The sequence below is a fragment of the Sebastes fasciatus genome, chromosome 23, assembly GCF_043250625.1.
Source record: "Sebastes fasciatus isolate fSebFas1 chromosome 23, fSebFas1.pri, whole genome shotgun sequence".
NCBI classification, from domain to species: Eukaryota; Metazoa; Chordata; class Actinopteri; order Perciformes; family Sebastidae; genus Sebastes; species Sebastes fasciatus.
In genome coordinates this window covers 13,172,033-13,198,320 of record NC_133817.1, presented here as the reverse complement: position 1 = coordinate 13,198,320, position 26,288 = coordinate 13,172,033, and the positions used below count along the sequence as shown (strand labels likewise).

General features: G+C 39.2%; 2 protein-coding genes across 4 annotated transcripts; one reads left to right on the top strand and one right to left on the bottom strand.

The window, feature by feature from the left end:
* The first annotated feature begins 1,621 nt into the window (after window positions 1–1,621).
* On the top strand, window positions 1,622–14,995 carry scyl2 (SCY1 like pseudokinase 2). Of its 2 annotated transcripts, XM_074624896.1 has the most exons (19): window positions 1,622–1,808; window positions 4,214–4,410; window positions 5,016–5,173; window positions 5,573–5,717; window positions 6,307–6,456; window positions 6,565–6,786; window positions 7,237–7,353; window positions 7,484–7,609; window positions 8,370–8,546; window positions 8,827–8,838; window positions 9,038–9,160; window positions 10,224–10,337; window positions 10,476–10,608; window positions 10,702–10,820; window positions 10,908–11,008; window positions 11,201–11,270; window positions 11,417–11,503; window positions 11,604–11,726; window positions 12,031–14,995. In XM_074624896.1, exons 2-19 carry the CDS (start codon window positions 4,234–4,236, stop codon window positions 12,661–12,663), a joined length of 2,787 nt encoding a protein of 928 aa, XP_074480997.1. In that variant the 5' UTR covers window positions 1,622–1,808; window positions 4,214–4,233; the 3' UTR covers window positions 12,664–14,995. The 2 variants fall into 2 exon arrangements, with proteins under 2 accessions (XP_074480997.1, XP_074480999.1); XM_074624898.1 differs by lacking the exon at window positions 8,827–8,838.
* Window positions 14,996–15,048: 53 nt separating this feature from the next.
* LOC141761531 (uncharacterized) lies at window positions 15,049–23,020 on the bottom strand. 2 transcript variants are annotated; one of them, XM_074624899.1, is made up of 11 exons: window positions 22,892–23,020; window positions 22,703–22,748; window positions 22,265–22,394; window positions 21,256–21,400; window positions 21,062–21,182; window positions 20,905–20,983; window positions 20,069–20,168; window positions 19,414–19,519; window positions 18,673–18,754; window positions 16,382–16,560; window positions 15,049–16,267 (listed from the first exon to the last, which is right to left on the bottom strand). In XM_074624899.1, exons 1-11 carry the CDS (start codon window positions 22,895–22,897, stop codon window positions 16,206–16,208), a joined length of 1,056 nt encoding a protein of 351 aa, XP_074481000.1. In that variant the 5' UTR covers window positions 22,898–23,020; the 3' UTR covers window positions 15,049–16,205. The 2 variants fall into 2 exon arrangements, with proteins under 2 accessions (XP_074481000.1, XP_074481001.1); XM_074624900.1 differs by having other exon boundaries at window positions 22,833–22,951.
* Window positions 23,021–26,288: the final 3,268 nt, after the last annotated feature.

The window sequence follows — 26,288 nt, the reverse complement described above, 5'->3', positions numbered from 1 at the left end:
TCTTTATGAGAAAACAAGTCAGTATTACAAGAATAAAGTAATATATTTATGAGAAAAAAGACGTAATATTATGAGAGAAAAAAGCATAATATTACACTAATGAAATCCTTACAAATGAGTATTGGGCCACATTGAGTTGGAAAGAAATCTGAGATTTTAAAAATAAAGTCATAATATTATGAGAAAAAAGTCATAATTTAATGAGAATAAAGTCATACTATTTTCCCCTCTAAAATAACCCGTGAAATTACTACTTAATATTATTCCTTTATAATATTACGACTTTTTTTCTGGTAAAGTTATTACTTTATTCTCATATTACGACTTTGTTCTCATAAAGTTATGACTTTATTGTCATTAAATTAAAAATTTGTTCTCGTAATATTATGACTTTATTCTCGAAATCTCACGTTTTTTTCCTCAATGTTGCAATGTGTTTACCATTATATTTATTGTAGCATTTTGGCACATTTTTCTAATATTATACAGTATATATGTATAATTCTTAAAGGGACTATTTGTAACTTTGTACGCGCATAAATGTAGCGGGTCGTCACACATGCGCGCTCGCATATGCGCGTTCGCGTGTAGCCGCTGTACCCTCCTCCTCTGCCTGCTCACCTTCACTCAGACAGCTCAGCTCGCTCCACCTCTAGACGTGAACGCGCGTTCCCTACACACTGCAGAAGAGTTAGTTTAGCTCTGAGAATATCTAGTGAATGCACAGGGGACGTTTGTGCAGAAATAACTGCTGCAACTCCTCCAGACCAACAGAGGTTTTCCGTGTCTTGTGAAGTGACGAAGCTCTACAGAGATTTACGTTGTCTTAATAATAATAATAATAATAATATATTGGATTTATATAGCGCTTTATAGTAATCTCAAAGACGCTTTAACATAGTCGGGGGGAAAACGGTGTGAGACAGACAGACAGGAGACGAACGACAAAAAGCGACATACACAGGCACAATCACATACATACACATGGACTGATGGGTAGGGGGAAGCAGATGAGAAAAGATGTGTTTTGAGGCGGGACTGGAATGTGGTGAGGGAATCGGAGTCTCTGATGAGATTGGGGAGTGAGTTCCAGAGCTTGTCTTCTTGTTACCGACCGGGTGCCGGTGTCTCCTCTGCTCTCTCCGGCTGTGGGCGGAGAGAGCAGGGAGCCCCGCTGCAGAGTCCCGCTGCCTCAGCCTGCACTTAGGCAGGAAAAACCAACACTAGGATCAGATCTAAATCATGTTCATGGAGAGACCTTCGTCTGATCAGCTAACATTACTGCCAAGCAGCTGAAATATAGAGTGATATTGTGCTTTTAGCTGACGTGTGTCGCCTCACTGTTTTGAGCGGTGCTCGTTCAGGTATATTGAGAGCGAGCAAGCGCGAGCTTGACTTTCGTTGATTTCACGGCCACAGGTGTCGCTGTTAAGAAGCATTTCTGAAAGTTACAAATAGTCCCTTTAATAATCGACCAAACCCAAATTTCCAAACTTTTTTTTCCCAGTTTATTATAATTTATGCAACACTCACTGAAAAAAAAAAAATCCCTCAGTGTTTGTGTACACTGTGAATCAGGAGACTGGATGTAGCCTACAGTTTGGTTGCTGATGACGTAGACGCACCTGACAAGCCGGAAGTCGGTTGTCGGTTGACTCCTCGCGCACTGAGCTCATCTCGTCTGCTGCTGTGAGACATGGAGGCTGTGTTTCTCATGTTCCTCATGTTTCTCAGCCACTACTGACAGCGGCACAGCTGAGAGTCCACTTCTAACAAGAAACACAACTTACAGCCCTCTTCGTATCGAGGTATGTCGCTGTAGAGAGTGATAGTTTATGAATGAAACAAACAGACTGTAATGACGCATTGTTGGCTAGTTAGCTACTGTGCTAACTCAGCTAGCATCGAGCTATCTCTCTGTCAAACATGCTAAGCGATGAATATAACCTTTACATGCTTTAACACAACGTTTAAACTATAGTTTAACCGCTCATGAACAGCCTGTCAAAGCATAATCGTGGTAGTAAGCTGGTGTTAATTAGATTAACTGTCTGGTATCCTGACTAGCTAGCTGGCTAGACTGTGCTAGGAAGGCTCTGTTGCAGGTGTTTTGGTGAGGTGAGTTACCTCTGTTAATCTGGCCACTACTATCTAAAGCATGTAATGTTGACAGAATCGTGCAAAGTAAATTACTGCAATCATAAGATAACATCATAACAATGTCAGGGGCTCTTTGGGCAAATACATCCTTCAAACCTGTTGCAGATAAAAAAGCTTTAACAGCCTCATGCATGGGTAAATATTTAATGAAATATCTTAATGATTAGGTCTTGTGTCTGGTATATTGATTCCTTTTGTCATGCATTGTTGACTTAGACCTTCTATCCATCACGAGGTAAATAATGAGCAGTAACACAGATGTTATAATCAGGCCAGAAATCCTGCAATCTCTCTTAGAGCAGTTCCACTTGTTGAAATGAAGCTACCTTTTATTGTTTTGAGTTAAGACTCAAGTAGATCTGGCTGTTGTAGAAAATGTACTAAATGAGAGTGACTGAGAAAGATTGAGACACTTGACACACACATTGACAAAGCTGACATCATCAGATTGAGCCATGCTTATTGATATAAACTGGGGAAAAAAAGTTTTGGTGGATTATTTCTCTGTTGTTACAATGCTAATTGGCATTGTATTTTACATCGTTGGAAAGCTTGTTTATTGACCTTCACAATGATGTCCAACTTGTAAGGATCATACATTTGTGGGATGAGCAGCACAGCTGATTATGTGGGTAGCGCCAAAGAAAAATTTGCCAAAATGCTCTGCCAATGAGGCTCCTGATGGTGTATTAAATGAATAAAGTGTAAAATAGCCAATATGTCTTGTTTGTTCCTTGTTACTGATGGAGACTTCAATCATCCAATCCACCAAAACAACTCAAAACCAACAGGAGAATACACTGTTTACCATTGGCAGAGCATAATCAACCAAACACAAGTTTCCGAACTTTTTTCCCCAGGTAATTTAATTAAATACCTTTTATGATTAGGTCTTGTTATGGCCATGGATTTGCGTCTGGTATATTGATTGCTTTTGTCATGCATTGTTGACTTAGACCGTCTATCCATCACAAGGTAAATAATGAGCAGTAACACAGATATTATAATACCCGTACATTTGAGTAAATCAGGCCATAAATCCTGCAATCTCTCTTCCAACAGTTCCATTTGTTGAAATGAAGCTACCTTTTATTGTTTTGGGTTAGACTCAAGTAGATCTGGCTGTTGTAGTATAGATTGACACACTGACGTAAACATTGACAAAGCTGGCATCATCAGATTGAGCCATGCTTATTGATGTATTTCATATATATGTGCATTTGGCATCGGCTGAGGAGGATACATTATATACTGTATATGCAGTACAAGCAGGGATTCTCATTAACAGAATTGGCCAGGGAGGGTCTTGGCAAGGGCTTTCAAATTTTGATTAAGATTTAGTGTGCTTTGATCCATTTAATAATGATGCTTCATATATTTTTTATGCGTGCATCTGTAAGGAATTAATTATGCATACTGTACCGTTTGCATTTCAATTTATAGACTAAAGCTTATTCAGCCTTGTTGCAGAGCAGTGAAATATACATGAAAGTACCACAAGCCCACTTAAGACAGATGAAACCTTGAAGAAATTTCTCACATAGAAATAATGTGGTCAGCCATGTTCTTCTTCTTCTTCTTCTTCTTCTTCTTCTTCTTCTTCTTCTTCTTCTTCTTCTTCTTCTTCTTCTTCTTCTTCTTCTTCTTCTTCTTCTTCTTATTCTTCTTATTCTTCTTCTTCTTTTCTGACTTCCTGTTGCCTAACATGCTTTCAAGTCACTCTGAAGTATTTTGAAAGAGAGCCTTAATGTGGCGTGGCTGGGTTTGCTCTGAGTCATTGTATATTTCAGGGGACAGCTTGGGCTGTTATGGTTCTTATTCTCCTCAGCCTGCACAGGCAGGACGCCGGTGGCCACTTTGAGGTCCAAATTTTAAAGCAGGTGCATTTTTAGAGTGCATGTCGAATGGATTGTTGAAGGCTTTTGCTTGGCTAGAAAGGGTTATGCTCCAGCTTCCTCCTTCAGTGATTGCAAAGACTTTTGTGGTTTTAACGTTGGACTGACTATAAACTTACCTGTCCTGGGTGGTCTGTCATCCACCTCTCTCACTTCAGCTGCCAGGTCAGGCGTGAACATGGAGTCTATGCTGAACAAGCTAAAAAGCACCGTCACCAAGGTGACGGCGGATGTCACCAGCGCTGTCATGGGCAACCCGGTGACACGGGAGTTTGAGGTTGGACGACATATTGCCAGCGGGGGTCCTGGCTTGTGCTGGAGGATCTACAATGGAACCAAGAAGTCCACCAAACAGGTGCGTGTGTTAGGTGTTAATATCCTCCCCCTGACCAGACCAGCTCCAATTCATTCAAAGTTTAGATTTAAATGTCTTAGTGTTGTCACAATACCAACATTTTTACCTTGATACGATACCCTGCCTAAGTATCTCGATACAGATACTGAAACGATACCACGGCAAAACCTAAAACATCAGGAAAAGTGATGGAATAATAGATGACAGAACATGAAACTTAAAGTTCTTTATTATTGTAAAAAGTTATTAATTAAAAAATCGACATAGTATACAGTATTCTTATGTCCCCTATACTTGAGTTTATGTGATTTCTTTGATGGTAAACTTTATATTCGCTACCAGATATCACTCATTAAACAGCGTTTAATAAGCTTTTTTGTAAAATAGCGCTCCTGCCATTGAATCAGTAACAGTTCAGGCAGAGAGTGGTACTACTATCAGTATTACGATACCTTTCTAGTATCAGTATACCGTGCAACACCAATAGACATTTGATTATGTTTGTGCTGTTGTTGAAGTCAACAAGGACTTTCCACTCCAGAAGTAGCCGTGGGACTTGATAAAGCTAATTTCAGTGCCTTGTTGTTTGTCTTTGATCCCTCCAGGAAGTAGCGGTGTTTGTGTTTGATAAGAAGATGATTGATAAGTATCAGAAATTTGAGAAGGACCAAATCGTTGATTCGCTGAAAAAAGGGGTGCAACAGCTGACCAGACTGCGTCACCCGCGTCTCCTGACTGTGCAGCATCCTCTGGAAGAGTCACGGTGATTAACACGCACACACACAAACACTTATATCATGGACAAATTGAATGAGTTGCAGCTCATAGAGGGGCTTGACATTCGAGGGGGAAAGTTGCATAACAAATGTATTTCTCTGCCTGTCTTTGTGCATATGTGAGTAGAAGCTTGTCATGATCAAAAGACTCTGTAGACTGCTACCTGAATAATTTATAGCCCCCTAAGATAAGATAAGGTAAGGTTGAGGCAGTCTTGTGCTTACTTTCTGTTTACCACTTTGTCTTCACCCAGGGCAGCTCTAAATTCAAAAGACTTCTCCGTTTCTGCCTTTGCTCATGTTGCTATTTGTCTTCAAGAAAACTCAACATTTAAAAAAGCAGTTGTTTCAATTCAAATGATGCTGATGTTATTTCTGCCCCTCAGAGACTGCTTGGCGTTCTGTACAGAGCCGGTGTTTGCCAGTCTGTCCAACGTGCTGGGCCAGTGGGAGAACCTGCCTAGCCCCGTGCCCAGCGACATAAAGGAGTACAAACTCTATGATGTGGAGACCAAGTATGGCTTGCTACAGGTGAGAGTGCAGTAGAGGTTAGCTTGCTCAATGTTGAACTGCAGCTAAGGTTATTATTTTGTATTTATTTTTTTCCTTGTAAATCATCAGCCTCTCCATCTATCAGATGTATACTGAAACATTTTTGAAAGAGAACTTGTCGTTTTGTTATTACGACTCCACTAAATCTGAGTTGTCCGGCAGGTTTTAGCACCATGTAATCTACATCTAGAAGTCCAATACGCATTCATATGCTGTTACTCCTCAAAGCCAGTTGAACCAGCTCTGACATTTTATTGACCAAACAACTAATTGACTAATCGAGAAAATAATCGACAGATTAATCAACAATGAAAATAATTGTTAGTTTCAGTTCTAGACGTCATAATCCTAAAAAGAAATATAAAAAAATCCTTGAACAAAATCCTCAATTTGAATAAAGTGATTCATCAGACTAAATTAGTTAGTCTTTTTTTTATTAAATCAACTTTCTTTAATGAATATAACTCGTCAGTTTCGTTAACAAGTTTCATTAACCTTTATTAAAGGTGCTATACAAATAAAGTTTTGATTGATTCCTGACAAAGCTGACATTTTTCTATCCCTTCAGATCTCGGAGGGTTTGTCCTTTCTCCACAGTGGGGTGAAAATGGTCCACGGCAACTTGTCTCTAGAGAACATCATCCTCAACAAGAGCGGAGCCTGGAAGATCATGGGCTTCGACTTCAGCATCTCCTCCACCAACCCCTCAGATACCGAGGTGTGTTAGAAGACCGTCTGTCTCACTGCCTTCAAAATGATCTCCCAAAAAAAACGTTTTGCAGTGTTGTCACATCTTTATATTCTCACGTTCTCTCATCCTCTTCAGCTTAAGTACACGTGTAAAGAGTGGGAGCCCAACCTCCCTCCGCTCTGCCTCCCCAACCCTGAGTACCTCGCCCCTGAGTACATCCTGTCCGTCAGCTGTGACGCCGCCTCCGACATGTACTCGCTGGGCGTGGTCATGCACGCCGTCTTCAATGAGGGCAAGCCTGTTTTCAAAATCAACAAGCACGACATATTTAAGAGCTTCAGCAGGCAACTGGATCAGGTGGGTGGAGGCGTGCCACATGTGACAGCATGACGAATGACTGGACAGACAAAGGATCATAAATATTTCAGAAAATTGTACTTTGCCATGCAGTTATTTTTTTTCCCCCAATGCTTGTTTTCTTTTCCTTTTCTCACGTTCTTCTCTCTGGCAACCGCAGTTGTCAGCTCAGATTTGTGTCATTGTCCAGCTCATAGTGGAGGCGGATGTCTTGTCCAGATTTGATTTGAGTAGTAAAACGGAAACATGCTTGAAATAATGATTGTGACTGGACGCACTCCAGGACCAGCTGATACCAAGCTAATGTGGACTTGAGCGACAGCGCATTTTTAGTTGTCTGCTGCAATGACTTGATATTTAAGAAGAGAGTGTTACTATTACCAATCAATGACTCGTTTCATCCTCCTCTTCTCTGTCCTGTTCCATTCTCTCCATGTCTCTCGATTGTAGCTGAGCAGCATCAGTCCAGCAGTGTTGAACAAGATCCCAGAGGAGGTTCGGGAACATGTCAAAATGCTGCTCAGCGTCACACCCAACGTCCGACCGGATGCGGACCAGATGACCAAGGTTCGCATCGTCACGACGTGTGCAAAGACTCAAACAATAGCGTGTTTTCACAGTATGTGCTTATGTTTGTAATATCTGACTTTTCTTTGGGGACAAATTTCTTTCTTTCTGTTTTTTGTGTAAAATTCAGATTCCGTTTTTTGACGACGTGGGCGCTGTGACCCTGCAGTACTTTGACTCCCTCTTCCAGAGGGACAACCTGCAGAAGTCCCAGTTCTACAAAGGCCTCCCCAAAGTCCTGCCCAAACTACCAAAGGTAATTGCTCGTACATTTAGTTTATGAAATACGGTGTGTATCGGGTACAAAGGGTGAGCTAAACGGTCAAAATATGAGCGATGTATGGATATTTTTCCGATTTCTTTACCGTACAGATACTGCAAGTTGAGGTTCATTTGATGGTATACAGACGAGGAATCACCACAGGGCCCACAATATGATATTATCATAATATTTAAATCACGATTATTGCGATTTTAAACATTTTGCGATTTGCTGTGTATTGCAATAAGATATAATGCGATTTATTACCTTTTTTCAACTGAAAATTATGCAGTTTCTCAACATCTGTTTTATCTAATAAGATACAGTTTCCACTCTGTTCATCTCAGAGTTTTCATTCACATATCTTGAGGTCAGAAGTCAAGGGACCCCTTTGAAAATGGTAACTTTGGAGCATTATTCAGCGTTCTTCCCGATAAGCTAACATGATGTGGTTTGTACCAATTGATTCCTTAGGTTTTGTAGTTTCATATAATACCAGTATTTTTACTCTAGCTTTAAGACTGAACCCGCTACAACCTCTGAAAGACAGAATAGTGGCCGTTAGATTGTTAAGAGGTTAATAGTTTATATAATGAAAGATCGATACTTGACGTCCGTGTATTGATACAATATTACCACGCAAAATAATGCGATACTATGCTGTATCGATTTTTTCCCCCACCCCTAATGAACATACAGAATTACAGTTTGAATGCTCTTTTGTGACTTCTTCTCTGCTCTTCGTCTTTCTCAGAGAGTGGTGGTGTATCGAATCTTACCCGCACTGACCTCTGAGTTTGTCAACCCGGACATGGTTCCCTTCGTGCTGCCCAACGTGCTGCTGATCGCAGAGGAGTGCACCAAGGAGGAGTACGTTCGCCTCATCATGCCGGACCTCACGCCTGTTTTCAAGCAGCAAGAGCCCATTCAGGTGGACACACATACAGTATTCATATGCACGTCTGAAACAAAGCTGGTTGTTTTAACAGTATCACTATTGTTGTCTAAGCACGTGTGAAACTCAGACAAAGTGTGATTTCCCTCTTTAAATCTTTGCATGATATTTTCTCCCTTTTGGCATTTGTGTGTATGAGATTTGAAAGTGAGATCAATCAGTTAAATATAACTAGCATGCATCTGTTTGGGTTTGGTCTGCCACTTCATCAAGACTTGTCTTTCTCTGTATTTTTCTTCCCATGCTTCTTCTTCAGGCTAGTAATATGGTGAGTGGTCTCTGCTGTGAATACGCTTCGGTCACATCAGCTAGTTTGAGTGTTGTGTTGTTTGTAGTACTAAAAGCTTACACTAAATCCACTGAGAGCACCGTCTCTGTTAACTTCCACTTACTACTTTACTCGTATGTAGAAAGTAGCATTGAGCTTTTGACTCTTGTTTTGCTAACTGGGATCCTGTGCTGTGCAGATCCTGCTGATATTCCTGCAGAAGATGGATCTACTGTTGACTAAGACGCCCCCGGAGGAGATTAAGAACAGCGTGCTGCCTATGGTCCACAGAGCTCTGGAAGCTCCTTCTGTACAGATCCAGGTACAGTGGGGGGACATGGGGCTGCTTATTAGCGGTTGGGGGGAAAATTCGATTCACGTAAGAATCAAGATTCACAACTTCCAAAAATCAACTTTTAAAACCCTGCTTTTTTTTCGATAAAAAATATATTCCTACTGATAGACAGTAATCCTACACACCAAGTCAAAGTTGTGTCAAGCGTTATTGTGTGATTTGTTGAAAAATCACACAAAATATCAGTTTTACAGTGTTAGTTTTTGCACAACTTATTCTTGAAATTTGCAAGTTTCTGAGAAATAAAAAAGGCAGCTAGCCCAAGCATACCTATTTTATTTATGCAAATGGCAGCATTTTTATTTTATTTTTATTTAACTTCGAACTTGTTATTCTTAAAGTCCCTGAGAATTGAGAAAATACTAAAAACTTTAAAAAAAAAGGGTTTATTTGTGCAAGTTTAGAATGAATAAATGTTACCTTTTGTCTTAATTTTGCCTTTGTGCATTTACATTATTGCAATCAGTTGATGTAACTTTTTCAACTATAAAAACTCCATCATCTTATACACACTTTACTCTGCTTTTATGCCATAATTTAAAAAGTTAGTACCCCTATGTACTCAATATAGAATCCATTTTGAATCAGGAATCGTTTTGAATTGAATCATGACCCCAAGAATCAAAATCGAATCGTGAGATACCAAAAGATTCAAACCCCTACTGCTTAGTATTTTAAGTGTTGGTGAGATGAAATTAACAGTCAGTTGTAAACCACCAGATCAATTGCCGATGGTGGCAAAATTGTCTAGGGGTCATCATCCTCCAATAGGTCATGATTGAAGGAGCTAAGGTTTAGTTGATCTTTGAAAAGGCCAGATCCTGTATCAACATATTTTATGCCAGTTTGAGATTTCTGGTTGCTTTGTACTTCTAAAGCAACAAACATTGTGAAAATAGTTGCCACATTGGTGTATATTTTTTAGTGCATTTCACTTGGAAACCTTGCACTCGGTGCTACCAGTTAAAACGAATGCCCTTGGCATCATAAAAACGTCCAGTTTCATAACATCTTATCTGTGTCCGAGCAGGAGCTGTGCCTGAACATCATCCCGACGTTTGCCAACCTGATTGACTACCCGTCCATGAAGAACGCGCTCATCCCTCGAATCAAATCAGCCTGCCTACAGACCTCTTCACTCGCTGTGAGTCTCCATCATTTTCTGCTCTCAGCTTGTACCGCTGCCTTTTGCTTGAATCATATTTTTTTTTCTCCTGCTTTTGCCCTTATCCTTCTCTAAGAATCTGTCTATGCATGCATCTTCTTTTTTGTTACTGTGTAGGTACGAGTGAACTCTCTGGTGTGTCTGGGGAAGATTTTGGAGTATCTCGACAAGTGGTACGTCATTGATGAGATCCTGCCCTTCCTACAACAGATCCCCTCCAGAGAACCAGCAGTACTCATGGGAATTCTAGGTATTAAATAATCAGGTCACACTCCACTTCCTACTTGTGTTATTGAAACCCTTTAATGACTGGTTATTGGACTTTTCCTACTCCTCGCTTTAGGAATCTATAAGTGCACCTTCAGCCACAAGAAGTTGGGCATCCCCAAAGAGCACCTTGCCACCAAGATCCTTCCTCACCTGGTCTCTCTTAGTATAGACAACAACCTCAACCTTAACCAGGTACTACACGAAACGCACAGAATGCATACTTGTGATTCTTTTTTGTTTTACTTTCCCTCTTATCTAATATTATCTGATATGTTTCAGTTTAACTCGTTCATGGCGGTGATACGGGACATGCTGACTCGCATGGAGAACGAACACAAGACCAAGTTGGAGCAGCTGCACATCATGCAGGAGCAGCAGAGGTGATCCGTCACAATTATTCTCTCTGATGAAATCTGAAATGGTTATACATATTAATTAGATAGATCGTCTATGGTGATGGATCTGACTTAAAAAGCAATTAGCATTTGATACTGGCCACATGGATATGATAATGCCATGACTAACCAGGCTTGTATAAATGCCTCTATTCAAATTCATGTCTCTTCTAACAGGAGTATAAACATCACAAACCCAGGGAGCCAATCAGAGAAGACTAAGAGCCCACCTGGCAGTGGCAACCAGGTAACAGATCAGAGAACATGGGTATATTTTTACAGTACTGTGTGAAAGAAATCTAATTATTTTTCCTTTTAAAGTTCCTGAAAAAGCCTGGAAATGTTATGTCTTACCCTCTCTGTGCTGCAGTGATTCCATTTTCTATCTTTCAGATTGATGATATCTTTGGCGGCTCAGGGGTTAATGGAAAAGAGAATGGATCATCATCAGCAGCAGCAGCAGCCCCACAGCCTAATAGAGTATGGGAACAATGTCATACCTCATTTACACAAATCTTCACCTTTGTCCTTCACCGTAGTCCAATTTGTTCACGGTCTCTCTTCCTTTGCGCCTCCCTAGATGTCTCTGACTCTGGAGGAGAAGCAGCGATTGGCTAAGGAGCAGGAGCAGGCAGCCAAACTGAGGAACCAGCAGCCGTTGGCGCCGCAGAGCATCAAACCAGCCAACGCCACCAACGCAAAGGTAATGCCTGAAAACGTCTGTGTGCACAAACACACGGAAAATCCACATTCACATTTTCCACATTGACAACTATGCACACCAGTGCGGTGCAAATTATCTATCAAATGAATTACTCCACACAACAAAAACCTATCCAGAGAGAGAATGTCGGAAGGGGCTAACGTTAACTACACAATACATAAACTAATCGGACCCCCAAATTTGATGTGGCAAAATCAGTTTTTATACATTTCTATGTACATTTTTCAGACGAGAATCCATGCTTGGTGTGAAACGTCTTTAAATCTTACATTTAACATTGCAGACTAAGGATCTGACAAGCAGCCTGCTCAACAGCATGACAACCCTAAACAGCCTGTCCTTGGCCAACGCAGCGCGACCAGCCCCAGTGCAGGGCGCCACCATGTCTGCCTTCCCCTCCTCCAGCCCCATGGTGGGCTCCATGGGCGCCCCGGTCTCCAACGGCTTCAACTCACCCATGGGCTTCCAGACAGGAGGCATGGGGATGGGCATGCGGCCCGCAGGCCCCGGCCTCTATGGCGGCATGGCCACCACCACCAGCACCCCAAACTTCGGAGCCCTCACGCAGAATCAAGGACACATCGGGCAGACGAATAAAGCCCCCGACTTGTCGGCCTTGGACAGTCTTTTTACACCCAACCAGCCCAAAGTCACCCTCAACCAAATGGGTCCAAAGGCGACGCCCGGCGCCAACAGCCCTTGGCTCAATCAATACGGCGCAGCCCAGAACGCTCAGACTCAGATGCAGGGTGCACCGGTGGCGATGGGAGGAGCGCCCAGCGGCTTCGGGATGCAAGCGAACCCTTTTTTCAACCCGCAGAACTTTTCTCAACCTGCTGCTGCACCTAGCATGAACCAAAGTGGAATTAAACATAGCGCATCTGTCAACAATGATCTGAAAGACTTATTCGGCTAAATTAAAAAAAAAAAAAAAAAAGGGTCAAGTATATTCTTTTAATAACTTTGGACAGAAGAGCCTTGAATTCTCACAGAACAAGACGCTGATTGAATGTGACTATTTCAAAAACCTCTCAAAAGGTGTGTATTTTGAATACAACCTGGTATAAATTTGAACTCTCACTCACATTCAGCTGGTAAATTAACCTTTCACCTGAATTTCTACTTGACCAGAAGGACAAAAGGTTGGGGCGCGCGGGGAACTACTTCTTCTATGCTGTGTTCTTTAAATGCTGGGGGTTTCCTACTGTTTCGTACTTGACATTCTCGGGCGTCCAAAACGTCGTGGGTTGAGATTTAATCCCAACTCAGATTTATTCAGGAAGGCTTTGTGTTCATCTCATGAATGACTGAGTGGATGGTGTGGATTTCACTTCACTGAACACGTTGCATCAGAAAACACCCCCTCAAAAATTGGCAGAAAAAAAAAAAGAAGGAAGGCTTCACATCTGCTCAATTTCAGGCTTCTGTGTCTTTATTGCCTCTCCAGACTATTTTAGGATTCGCTGCATGTCTAAAGTGATCAGAGAGTTGGCTTAAAAACAAACAAACAAAATATCTGAGCCCAGTGGTCGGTAGCTTGAAGTGTAGCACTGACGAGCCTGCAGTCACTGATCTGCATCCAGGAGGCTCCTCCGTGGAGACGATGTGAACGGGGGTGTAGAAAATTGACGGTTCAGACGGGGGGGGAAGTATCCCCACTGCAGTCCGTCTCCATGGTTTCCATGCATCACCAGAAACCTCCATTTGTGAACACAAACTGGACTCAGTCTAGTCTCATTCTTTTATCATCAGGTTCCAATGCTTGCTTTTTTTTGCGTTACTTAAAGGACCAATATATAATATACTTTCTATCAGTCACACGGGAGGAGCGGACGGGCCAACACTCCAGTGTTTTGAATTTGGACTGCCGTTACCCGTTTTAAAACGCTAGACGTCAGTGCTACATAACGCTCCTTTTAATTTGACATCGAAGCAAGCATGTTGAAAAGGGAAGGGTTAGTTTAGTCTGGTTGTTGACGACCATATCACCTCCTTTTGGTAACAAAAACAAATTCTGTAAATGCAGTATGAATGATTCATCTGTGTCTTATAGTGGAATAGGGATGTGGAGTAGCTATTACAGCAGTGCCCTTTTAAACAAGATGCTAAAGGCGACAAACAAGGACCACATGCACTGCTTAGGCTGTCGTGCCTTACATGGGTACACGAGTAGGACTAGACACACTCATCTGTTACTCAAGTATTAATATGTTTTTTCCTTTTAATCAGCTCTCCGGCTTTGTTGCATGTTACTGAACTTGACCACAAAAGATCTATAATTAGATTATTTTTAGCATCTTCTCCAATAACGATTCCATTTTATTCACACATCCAGCGGGATTTGCTCTGATTTTAAGGGTCTCAAAATCCTCCTGCGTACCATTTCTGTTGACCAATTTGTACAATGATGAAGATTATCACTATATATTTCGATTTCAGCACTTTTCAGCTGTCCGAGGGACTTGTGCTGGTGACATATTATTATTATGAAGTGTAAATATATAGCTATTTAAAGATGGCTTGCTCTGTGAGGGCCTTGGCATTTTGATGTCCGCGTGATAATGGTTAAGAGGCCTTAGATGAGTCGTGTGCAATAATCCTTATTGGTTGTTAAGGGTGCACGTCGATTGGCTCCAGCAGCCGTCGTCGATGCGTCCGTACCTTCATCTCCACCGACCTACAATACACATGGGTCTGTCAGATTTTCTAAACAGCTGTGTACTCATTCTAAATCTTACGTTTTTTGAAGATGATTACACCATTTTAGGGTTTTTAGATGCACCTCGGTCACACTGTGTTTCCGCTGACAATGATTGTTGTAACGTCTGTTATTGGATCAACTTTAGTTTTTGTGTAATAATAATGCCACCGATACACGGTGAGCTCTCTCCAGCTGCATGGCGGTGTTACTCGCTAGTGAATTTGACTCTTAAGGGTTCTGTTCATGTCCCCATTTTTTGTCACACAAGACTACGAAATGTTTCCGCAATTGGAGCTTTTTTTTTCATCCGTAGAGTGCAGTTTTGACTTCATCTCAAAGTGGATGTGATCTGTGAAGCGTGCGTCACATATCCCGGCAGAACCCCAAAGCAGAAAAAACTAAAGCTTATTCTTCTACAAGATTGTTTGTATACCACTGCTGTCAATATATGTGAAGTGTGGCCCCTTTGTTTTATGTGTTGAAGGTGCTGGTCTCTGAGGTGGTTCAATGAAAATCTGTACATATAAAGGAAAGTACACAATCGTAATACTCTCAAAGGGTGGTCGTTATTTGTGTGATGGCTTTATAAAGATCAGACAGTGGGGTGTATGCAACTTTAATTTAGAAAAAGTGCACTGATTACATGGCAGGATTAATGAACATTTAAGATTTCCATGTTTAAATGAAACATCAAAGTTAACTTGCCTTTGGTTTTAGGTTAAGAGAGGTATCTTGTCAAAAGGTAAACATCACATTCTTTTTAAAAAGTGCTCCAATTACAAGGCAGTATTTATGAATCATTAACATTTTAAGATGCACAAAAAATAGGCAGTTATATGAAACATTGGTAAACACCCGTTTGGTTTTAGTTTAAAAGAGGTGTCGAGTGTGTTTCCCCATCAATTTGTGATTTCCCTTACCTTAAAAAAAGAGATCGTCTTTTTTTTTTATTCCATGCACTCTTCTTCTCTGTCAAAACCTAGTGCCTACATTACCCACAATGCAACTCGACTGCTGACAATTTGGTCTGAGATTTGGGTGTGTTCAAGGCTAATTGAAAGAGGCTGGGACACGGTCTTGAGCTATGGGGTATGACACGTGCAGTGCAACTGGAGCTGCGGTCATACGTTGCGTTGTACGCCAATGATACGACGCATGGCATCTCCTGTTTGGACCCTCCTTGGGTGTGTTATGCTGGTAGCGGCTAATGTAGCCTCAAGCCGCTAGCCTGAATCAGAGATGAGCAGCGGACTACAGAGGTTTGGCAAGCTCAATTCTTTCTAACTCCGCACCCCTAGATTTTTTATTTTCAATTTCAAACTTGTAGTCTCCAACCGACACTGACTCATGTGACATCACTTGAGGCAATTTATCAAATTTCAGTTCCCTCTGGAACCACAAAAGGCCTTACACAAATGTTTTCACACATGAAATAGTACTCCTCAAGACCTGTAAACCGACTGTGATGTGTAAAATCGGTGGAGTTGCCCTTTAATCTCCACCCAACCTTACGCTATTAATTTATGATGCCTAACTTTAAACGAACCCAAACCCTAAATCCAACCATGGACAGGAAAACACACTTTGGCACAAAAGGTATAGTATAATCATCCTATTAGCAAATAGACGAGGCAGCTTGTTGAAAAACAGTATTAAATCATTCCAATATGAGACACAACCTGAGGCAGGCAGTGAAGTAACTATGAGGATTAACATTAAGTTAACCTCCGACCTCCGAATCTGTTGTCGTCCCACAGTCACTGGTTAAGTCGTCGCACTGATCTGCTGGTGTTTGTGGACAGGTTCCTCTGAGTCATGGCTGCAAAAGACAGATTTAAAGTGATCCATTACTGTAACATTACCACTTTATAAGTGGTTCTACAAAAGCCTGAATACAGATGTTTAACTGTAGATGCAAATGTTTCCAGCTCACCTGAGAAGTTGAGCTCATAGCTAAAGTTCTTGGTGGTAAACGTGATGGTTCCTGACGGGTTCTGTTGGTACTTGAGCTCGATGTCCTGACTGGAAATGCTGCTTCCTTTGCTTCCTTTGAAATAATCTTTCCATTTTCCACCGATATCTTGGAACTGCCATCGTGGCAGTGTGCCGGAACTGAAGAATAGGTGAAAACATTTACACACTGTTCACATATTACTGCCAAATGAATTGAGCTGGTGTTGCTATGCAGTTTTGGTGCATAAGAGACGGACAAAAATAGATATGCGTAATAGTAATTTAGCATTGAGTTAATTTACAAATGGGAAGGGAATAAGGGAAAAGTCATGCACCCCTTAAAATCTGTTGTTAATCAAGGGTTTTATGGGGCCTTTTAAGAAAGACTCATTTACAGACGTAGGCAAAGTTGTTGGTAACGTTCCGTCAAAGAGAGAAAAACCCACAATGGTCACTGAAATAACTTGAAACTGACAAAAGTAATAATAAATAAAAATTCACTGAAAATGAACTAATGAAAATCAGATATTGTTTTTGAATTATGGTTCAGCAGAATCATTTAAAAAAACAAACTAATGAAACTGGCCTAGACAAAAATGATGGTAACATTAACTTAATATTTTGTTGCACAACCTTTTGAGGCACTCACTGCAATCAAGTGATTTCTGTAACTCTCAATGAGACTTCTGCACCTGTCGACAGGTATGTTGGCCCACTCCTCGTGAGCAAACTGCTCCAGCTGTCTCAGGTTTGAAGGGTGCCTTCTCCAGACTGCATGTTTCAGCTCCTTCCACAGATGTTCAATAGGATTTAGATCCGGGCTCATAGAAGGCCACTTCAGAATAGTCCAATGTTTTGTTCTTAGCCATTCTTGGGTGTTTTTAGCTGTGTTTTGGGTCATTATCCTGTTTGAGGACCCATGACCTGCAACTGAGACCAAGCTTTCTGACACTGGGCAGCACATTTCGCTCCAGAATGCCTTGATAGTCTTGAGATTTCATTGCACCCTGCACAGATTCAAGACACCCTGTGCCAGATGCAACAAAGCAGCCCCATAACATAACCGAGCCTCCTCCATGTTTCACATTAGGTACAGTGTTCTTTTCTTTGGATGCTTCATCTCTTCGTCTGTGAACATAGAGCTGATGTGACTTGCCAAAAAGCTCCAGTTTTGTCTCATCTGTCCAAAGGACATTCTCCCAGAAGCTTTGTGGCTTGTCAATATGCATTTTGGAAAATTCCAGTCTTGCTTTTTTATGATTTGGTGTCCTCCTGGGTCGTCTTCCATTAAGTCCACTTTGGCTCAAACAGTGACGGATGGTGCGATCTGACACTGATGTACCTTGACCTTGGAGTTCACCTCTAATCTCTTTGGAAGTTGTTCTGGGCTCTTTGGTTACCATTCGTATTATCCGTCTCTTCAATATGTCATCAATTTTCCTCTTGCGGCCACGTCCAGGGAGGTTGGCTACAGTCCCATGGACCTTAAACTTCTGAATAATATGTGCAGCTGTAGTCACAGGAACATCAAGCTGCTTGGAGATGGTCTTATAGCCTTTACCTTTAACATGAAGGTCTATAATGTTCTTTCTGATCTCCTGAGACAACTCTCTCCTTAGCTTTCTGTGGTCCATGTTCAGTGTGGTACACACCATGATACCAAACAGCACAGTGACTACTTTTCACCCTTTAAATAGGCAGACTGACTGATTACAAGTTTGAAGACACCTGTGATGCTAATTACAGGACACACCTTAGTTTAATATGTCCCTATGGTCAAATTATTTTACATCTTTTCTAGGGGTACCATCATTTTTGTCTAGGCCAGTTTCATCAGTTTGTTTTTTAAAATGATTCTGTTGAACCACAATTCAAAAGCAACAGCTGATTTTCATTAGTTAATTTTCAGTAAATTTTTATTTATTATTACTTTTGTCAGTTTCAAGTTATTTCAGTGACCATTGTGGGTTTTTCTCTCTTTAACGGAACGTTTCCAACAACTTTGCCTACGTCTGTACTTAGATAACACAAACAAAATGTATTATTATGAGGTTTGTAGAATATTATATGTAAATTAGTATTAGTAAATAAAGGGTCAAGTTATGTATAGCTTAAATTGCTCTTAATTTTTCATATAGGGGCTTTTCAAATTTAAGGGGGTTTGGTTAATTCAATTAAGATGTTTTGTATGTTTTCATGGGTAAAATAAGGATTCATTTGTTGTATTTAAAGGGATTTTTTTTTATCTCATGGTGAAATGTTTCTCCTGACCTGCTGTTCTGTTGACTCCCAGAGTCAGTAGTCCTCCTCACGCCTCTCGTAGTCCCGATGTTGTCATTGACTTGACACATGTCTGTGATAAACCAGAGATTTAATGGTGATTTAAAGAGGACCTATTATGCTTATTTTTAGTTGCATACTTGTATTTTGGGTTCCTACTAGAACATGTTTACATGCTTTAATGTTAAAAAAAAATGCTTTATTTTTCTCATACACGCTGTGCTGCAGCATCCCTTTCACCCTCTGTCTGAAACGCTCTGTTTGGGCTCCTAACCCCCTCCCAAAAAGCCTAGTCTGCTCTGATTGGTCAGCTGTCCCACTCTGTTGTGATTGGTCAACCGAACCAAACTCTTCAGACTCCACTCCAGCTCCGCTCTAACTAGCTTTTTTTTCAAGGCGTGCCAAACTAGCCGCTAGGCAGGTATTATACAAACGTGTTACATGGTGACATCACCGCGTTACTGAAGAAAAGGCGGGACTTTAAGCAAGGTGATCAGGAGGCAGTTCGGAGCAGTGTTCCTGTGGGGGAGAGTAACTCCCTTTAGTGTGGACTTTAGGCTTTGTAACTTTGCAGACCTTTTACATGCACAAAAAACTATATAACACACTAAAGAAAAGGGAAAAAGCACAAAAGCATAATAGGTCCCCTTTAAACTGCTGCCCTCAACAAAAGCAAAATGATTGATTGTTTTAGCAGAGGAGTGGCTTCATTGCTGTATGTGGGTTCGTTACTTGAAAAATCCAGCGTGTATGAGTATCTCTTGATCTTGAAGTGTAGTTGTCCCTGTGGATTCAGCTGGTATTGACTCTCAATGGCAGTGCTGTCAAATGAACATACCTATACAGAAATACAAAAAAGTAAGCCCACCTTATAGAGGAATGCACATTCAAAGTATTTTCAATTTGACCACTAGATGCCACTGCTGACATTATTCACCAGGAAAAAGATGAAGAATGAAAGTTAAAAGTCTTATTGATAACATTTTTATGTAGACAAATAATTTAAATACTTTTGGCGGGTCCAAAATGAATGTTTTGTTTATCTCTGTGGAAGATATCTGATGTTTGGTTCCCATTTCTGCCAAGGGTTGTAAGCCAACAGTAAAACGACGTCGGTATCACGTGGTATCTCTGGCGTGGTATGGCGCAGCGACTTACCGCTCATCTCAACATAAACTAGAAGTGTACTCGGAGAGCGCAGACCTCCGCCAAGGCAGGTTTCATGTATCAAATGTTATCAATAGCACCTTTAACTATCTTTAAAAGTTATACTATTACGTACCATAACATGACAAAAGTTTCTAGCTGAAAGTAAAATATTTTTTTTTTTTGTAAGTTTCGTTTACAAGCGTCTACTACAACTGAAATTGTTGATTGCTCTACTTACATGTGCTTTGTATTCTGTCCAGTTCCCCTCGTCTCCCATGAACTCCCACTTGTAGCCTCCATCAGTGAGCTGGGAGGAGGAAGCTGAGGTGGAGTAAAGGCTGCAAAGAAAAACAAACTTTTATTATGCTAAAATTCTCAGTGACATAAAAATATTGCGAAGGTAAAAATATATTGCTACGGTGCGACCATTTCTCTCTGAGTGACACAGAGAGACTAATATTTCAACTAACTGTTGAAGTCTTTAAATGTAAACTTAAAACCTATTCAGCTAGGCCTTTGATTAAGAATGGTTATTATTTTATTCACTGATTTTATTGTTTTTAAGTTGTAAAATTGTATTCTATTTTATTGTTATTTTATTAATCACCTATTTTAATGTATCTAATTTGTATAATTTTATTTTATTTTACTGTTACTTTATTAATCACTTATTTTATCGTATTTAATTTGTATATTTTTATTCTATTTTTATTTTATTGATCTAGTTTTTATTTCAATCTGTTTTGCTACTATTACTGTTATTATAGCTTTTTATTTTATTTTATTCCATTTTTAGGATTTTATTGTCTTGTGAGCATTGGTCTCGAATTATCACATTGTTGAATTGTTTTTGTCTTTTTTGTTGTTTTAACGGTTCTGTCTTACGTTGGGCATGTCAGTCATCTGTTTAGCACTTTGAACTGCATTAACCTGTATGAAAAGTGCTATACAAATACAGTTTGATTGATTGAGGTGAGGCTGTTCGTCAGCAGACAGATCAATAGTCGGTAGTCTAAATGCAGGGAATAAACATTTATAGACAAAAACAGGACTCCAACAGATGAAAAGTGTCACCTCTCTGCGTTGGAAGTGAATTTCGGACGCCTTCTCACATTCCTGCGAAGCCCTGTGATGCAGTTTGTTTGGGTCATGGCTGCCAAGTGAAATACCATCAGTTAGATTTAGCTATAAAGACATGAAATGAACAAAAAATTAATGAAAGATGACATACTTGAGAAGTCGAGCGAGTAGCCCGTCGAGCCCACTGTGAACCTGAAGGTCCCCCGAGGGTTTAGAGTGAACTGGCGCTCAATTTCTCCACTGCTGATTGAGGAGGACGACATGCTGGAGCTCTGAGGATGAGGAGGACATTCAGTCTCCGAAAACCCCGACAATCAAATGAACTTAAGGGTTGATGCTCCTCACCTGGGATCCATATTCACGCCACAGCTGGTCATCTCTGAAGTACCAGCCTATGTCCTCTGTCTGGCCCTGAGGAAGAAGGATTAACCTTTGCACCTTCAGACCTGCAGTCAGAGTCTGTAACTTATCAAAGTCTATGAACACCTGCCTGTGGAGACACATATGATTCAGTTTGATATCTACTTCTTTGAATGTGACATTTTGTTTTGATTGCACCAAAACAAAATCTATCCATACGACTGTTGTATCAAATCTTCTTAAAGAGGACCTATTATGCTTAGTTTTCGGGTGCATACTTGTATTTTGGGTTTCTACTAGAACATGTTTACATGCTTTAATGTTCAAAAAGCGCTTCATTTTTCTCATACCGGCTGTGCTGCAGCGCCTCTTTTCACTCTCTGTCTGAAACGCTCTGTTTGAGCTCCTGGCCCCGCCTTCCCAAAAAGCCCAGTCTGCTCTGATTGGTCAGCTGGCCCACTCTGTCGTGATTGGTCAACCGAACCAAACTCTTCGGTCTCTGCTCCAGCTCCGCTTTAACTAGCTTCGTTTGAGCGTGTGCCAAACTAGTTGCTAGGCAGGTTTTATGCAAATATATTACTCGGTGACATCACCACGTTACGGAAGAAAAGGCGGGACTTCAAGCTAGGCGTTTCCTTGCTTCCTTTTCCTTCCTCTTACATGCATAAAAAACTACACTAAAGGAAAGGGAATACGCACAAATGCATAATAGGACCCCTTTAATATCACCATCCACAGTTTCAATGGACACTTTTATTCCCTTAATAAACTAGATACTGTTTCAAACAAATGGTCAAACTTATAATGGCAGAAAAGTCTTAAAATCAGCTTTTATATGCCATTTTCCATTAAAATACGTCCAGATTTTATATAGAAGTGCTTCCAAAATAAAATACCTGAACATTTCTGTGCTTGTTAGACACATTACAAACTTTCAAGAGATGTTGAATGCCCTATTTTCTGTTCATAAACACTGAAAAATCCCAACACTGACCACTGACTGAAGTTGAGGGTGATTCCTTTAGCTCCAGGTTGGCAGTAGTGGGTCTCGATCACATAGTCGTGGTCAACTGGCAGCCACTGATGTCCATTTGACAGCTGCCACTCATAATGTTTCCCATTGACTGTAGAATAAATGAATATGGGATTGTATTATGTGTTCTCTTAATGACACAGAGCTTTGACAACTGGCCAGCTATAAAAGCCAGGTTAATGTTTAACACTAACTGCGTATTTCTTCACTGTCCCAAGTTAATGTCTGACTTCATGTCCAATAACTAGGCCTATCCATGCATAACTATTTCCTGAAGTCACTCTTTCATACTTTTTTAAATTTTTTTTTTTTTAAAGTAGTTTCTTGCATAACATTCACAAACATTCAAATACAAAGAAGTAATTCTACTATAGCAGGAATTTAAAATGTCAAACTGACCTGATGTCTCCTCCTGCCAATAATCGCCTGGCTCCTCTTCATGTTCCTGTAAAAACAACAAAAACAAATGCTGAACACATCACAAAGACACTTTCTTTAGTCCAAAGTGATGCCTGTAAAGTAGACTCACCATGCTGTGAGGAAAATACGCACTGGAATAGGCTAATACCAAAAAAATGCAGAATAAACAAGCATATAAAGAGCCAAAAATCGACTTTATAAAAGCTTTATAGTTCCTTTAAATCCCCTTTACTCAGTCTTACTCAGACACCGATTTGAAGGTTTCATTTCACAAGAAGCTTGACTTTCACTTTCGGTTCAGGGCCGCGTTCAAGTACAGATAAATAGATCAGGCAATAACACCATCAAAATGACCATATAGACGCCTACATTAATATGACTTTCTGTTTCTTTTTTGAGGTTTGCTTGTCCTCTTGCAGGCTTTATTTTCTCTAGAATATTTATGACATTAATCACAGTTTAATTGCAGTCAGCCAACACACAAGTTATATCATATTTTGTGATTATATTTTAGGAACAGTAAACTCTTGAAATCTTTAAACATAAACTTAAAACTTATTCAGCTAAGACTTTGATTAAGAATGGTTATTATTTTATTCACTTATTTTATTGTTTTTAAGTTGTAAAATTGTATTCTATTTTATTGTTATTTTATTAATCACCTGTTTTAATGTATCTCATTTGTATTATTTATTTTATTTTATTGTTACTTTATTAATCACCTATTTTAATATATCTCATTTGTATTATTTTATTTTATTTAATTGTTACTTTATTAATCACTTATTTTATTGTATTTAATTTGTATAATTTTATTCTATTTTATTTTATTAATCTAGTTTTTATTTCAATCTGTTTTACTACTATTACTGTTATTTTTTATACATATATATATATACATTTTTATCTGCCTGGTCTATACATTGTCATTGTCTCAGTTAATTCTTACTTTGTTTACAAGACAGCAGGGCTGTGGAAATTAACTATTGTTGATTTATTAAAAAAAAGTTCCCCCACAGACTTTATTTTAAATTTTTAAACCATACAAAGAACAATTAAATAAATACATAGGTAAACAATACATATAAAGGAAATAAGAGGATAAATACAAACAAACAAACAAACATAAAAAAATTAAATAATAAATAATAAAATACAAAAAAACGACCCCACTTGAAGGCAACATTTAATAAACTAAGAAGTTTCATAAATGTTTCTTGTTTACTAACCTTATATTATTCCATGATTTATCCCTATTTGATTTATGGTAATATTGTTTAGGCAAATAAATACCTTTCCAATCTTCATAAACCTTATTTGTTGCAAAAATGATTTGTAAGATTGGCAACTTTGTCAAACTCAAAGGAGGCTTCTGCTCCACTGTTCAGGAAAATGAACATTATTTCAGTTTATGACATAAATATTCATCAGATATGTGTGTTGATATATAAACATATGTTCTTGCCTTCTTCTTTACCATCATCGTTTAGCAACTTCTCTAAATCTAATTCTCAAATCAAGACCCACTTGCGCACTATGACAGGCAGATGACGACAACGCCATATAAAATAATATAGGCTTTATATATGGGTGGTTCTTTAAGCACTTTAAAGTCCCAGCAATGACATTTTGGATTTATGTCAGAAGTGCAATGCCTGATAGATATACACATAGTGTTATTACCAGTGGCGGCTGGTGGACATTTTTCTAGGTAGGGCTGTGCCACATCCAATCAATTTCAGCAAACATCCCAGTATGATTTAATGCAAAAAAGGTGAAGGTATTAAAAACACATTACTACTTTGCAGTTAAATAATCAACAATTATTTTATTCCAACAGGAGCAGCAAAGAATGCTTAGAAAAACACAACAGTATAAAATGTACTCAGTGGTGGAATGTAACTAATTACTTAATACAATTTTGAGGTACTTCTACTTTACTTGAGTATTTCCATGTTCTGCTACTTTCTACTTCTACTCAACTACATCTCAGAGGGAAATATTAGACTTTGTACTCCACTACATTTATCTGACAACTTTAGTTACTTTACAGATTCAGATTATTAATACAAAATATAATCAACAAATACATAATGTAATATTATAGATTAAACTACCCAGCAGTATAAAGTCATTAAAATGAGCTCCACCTTTACCAGCTGCAACATTAAAGTGATGAACACATTAATGCGTCAATAATTAGAATACAATAATATACATTATTCTGCATAATGAGTACTTTTATGTTTGGTACTTTAAGTATTCAGATGCTAATATTTTTGCCATTTTACTTTTGAATGCAGGACCCTTACTTGTAACAGAGTATTTCTATTATTATTCTATTATGTCAAGATGGGTCATAAGTTATGACCCATCTTGACATTAAAAATAATTACTTAGTGATGTGATTCAATACAATTTATGAAGCATTTTATGGGTCCAAACATTACTTTTCTTCATGTCCCACAACTGCGGTCTCAATGTTGACACACATAAAATTAGCTAATTAATTTACAATATGACTGTAATGGTAATTTTCATATCTGCAGTTAACACTGTACCTTTAGATAATCTCAGGGCCTCACATGTTCAACTTTGTCACCATAAAACAGTGACCTGACGGTTTTGCCTTCTGTAACTGTAAACAACAAATTGCTGAAATATTTGTTATGTCTTGTGATGCTCTGTTGTCTGCTATCCTTCTCTTCTTTGCACTTATCTATGTGATATGCTTTAGTATGTATAAATACTGACTACTCTTTGTGTTCGGGGCTCACTTGCCACAATCCACTCAGGTGGCTGTGCTCGTGAGTCTATCTGCAGATGCTTTTCTTATTAATATATGCTTTTTTATTAAATTTACTTGAAAGACAAGTTGTTACCTTGGTTTGTGTTTTGTTTTAACAGAAACTGCCACCACAATGACATTATTTCAAATGGAATTGTTTCATATACATATTACTTTACACCATATTAAGATTATTTTTTGTTGTTGTTTAACAAATCATTTTATGGATAAAATATTTTCGCTCAGATATTAATCAAATTAATTGTGTAAATTAGCCGAAAAACTGGGATTGTTGGAAGTGAGTAATATCTCAGTCTTTGTTAGTATGATATCAAAATGTTTTGAGAGATTCTTCTGTAATTATACCACAACAAAGCAGCATGAAAACACTGAATCTATTGTTCACAGTTGCGAAGAACTGATACAACTGAACAAATATTAGTTTTAGCAGGGTAGTACCTGTGTACAGTCTTAAATAGAAACTCCTTGACTTTATTTGAACTGGGAGGTAACAGAAAGATAGTGTTCCATTGTTTTCTACTTAAATATAGGCAAGGCAAGGCAAGGCAGCTTTATTTGTATAGCACATTTCAACAACAGGGCAATTCAAAGTGCTTCACAGAAACATTCAAGAACATTGCGACAAAATGCAAAAGAACATTAAGAAATAATTAAAACAGTTATAAAAACATAAAAACATTAAAACATTAAAGATTAGAAAATAAAAACAAGCTAAAAATAAAAGCTAGGATAGAAGCTAAAATTGCATAAAACTCA

Excerpts from the sequence above, each read along its gene's own strand:
- LOC141761531 (XM_074624899.1), bottom strand. Across the intron at positions 22,395-22,702 it reads TTGGCAGGAGGAGACATCAG|TCAATGGGAAACATTATGAG; the intron begins GTCAGTTTGACA and ends TTTATTCTACAG. Across the intron at positions 16,268-16,381 it reads CTATGAGCTCAACTTCTCAG|CCATGACTCAGAGGAACCTG; the intron begins GTGAGCTGGAAA and ends TGTCTTTTGCAG.
- scyl2 (XM_074624896.1), top strand. The coding sequence starts at position 4,234 with ATGGAGTCTATGCTGAACAAGCTAAAAAGCACCGTCACCAAGGTGACG. Across the intron at positions 5,718-6,306 it reads CCAAGTATGGCTTGCTACAG|ATCTCGGAGGGTTTGTCCTT; the intron begins GTGAGAGTGCAG and ends CTATCCCTTCAG. Across the intron at positions 10,821-10,907 it reads ACAACCTCAACCTTAACCAG|TTTAACTCGTTCATGGCGGT; the intron begins GTACTACACGAA and ends GATATGTTTCAG.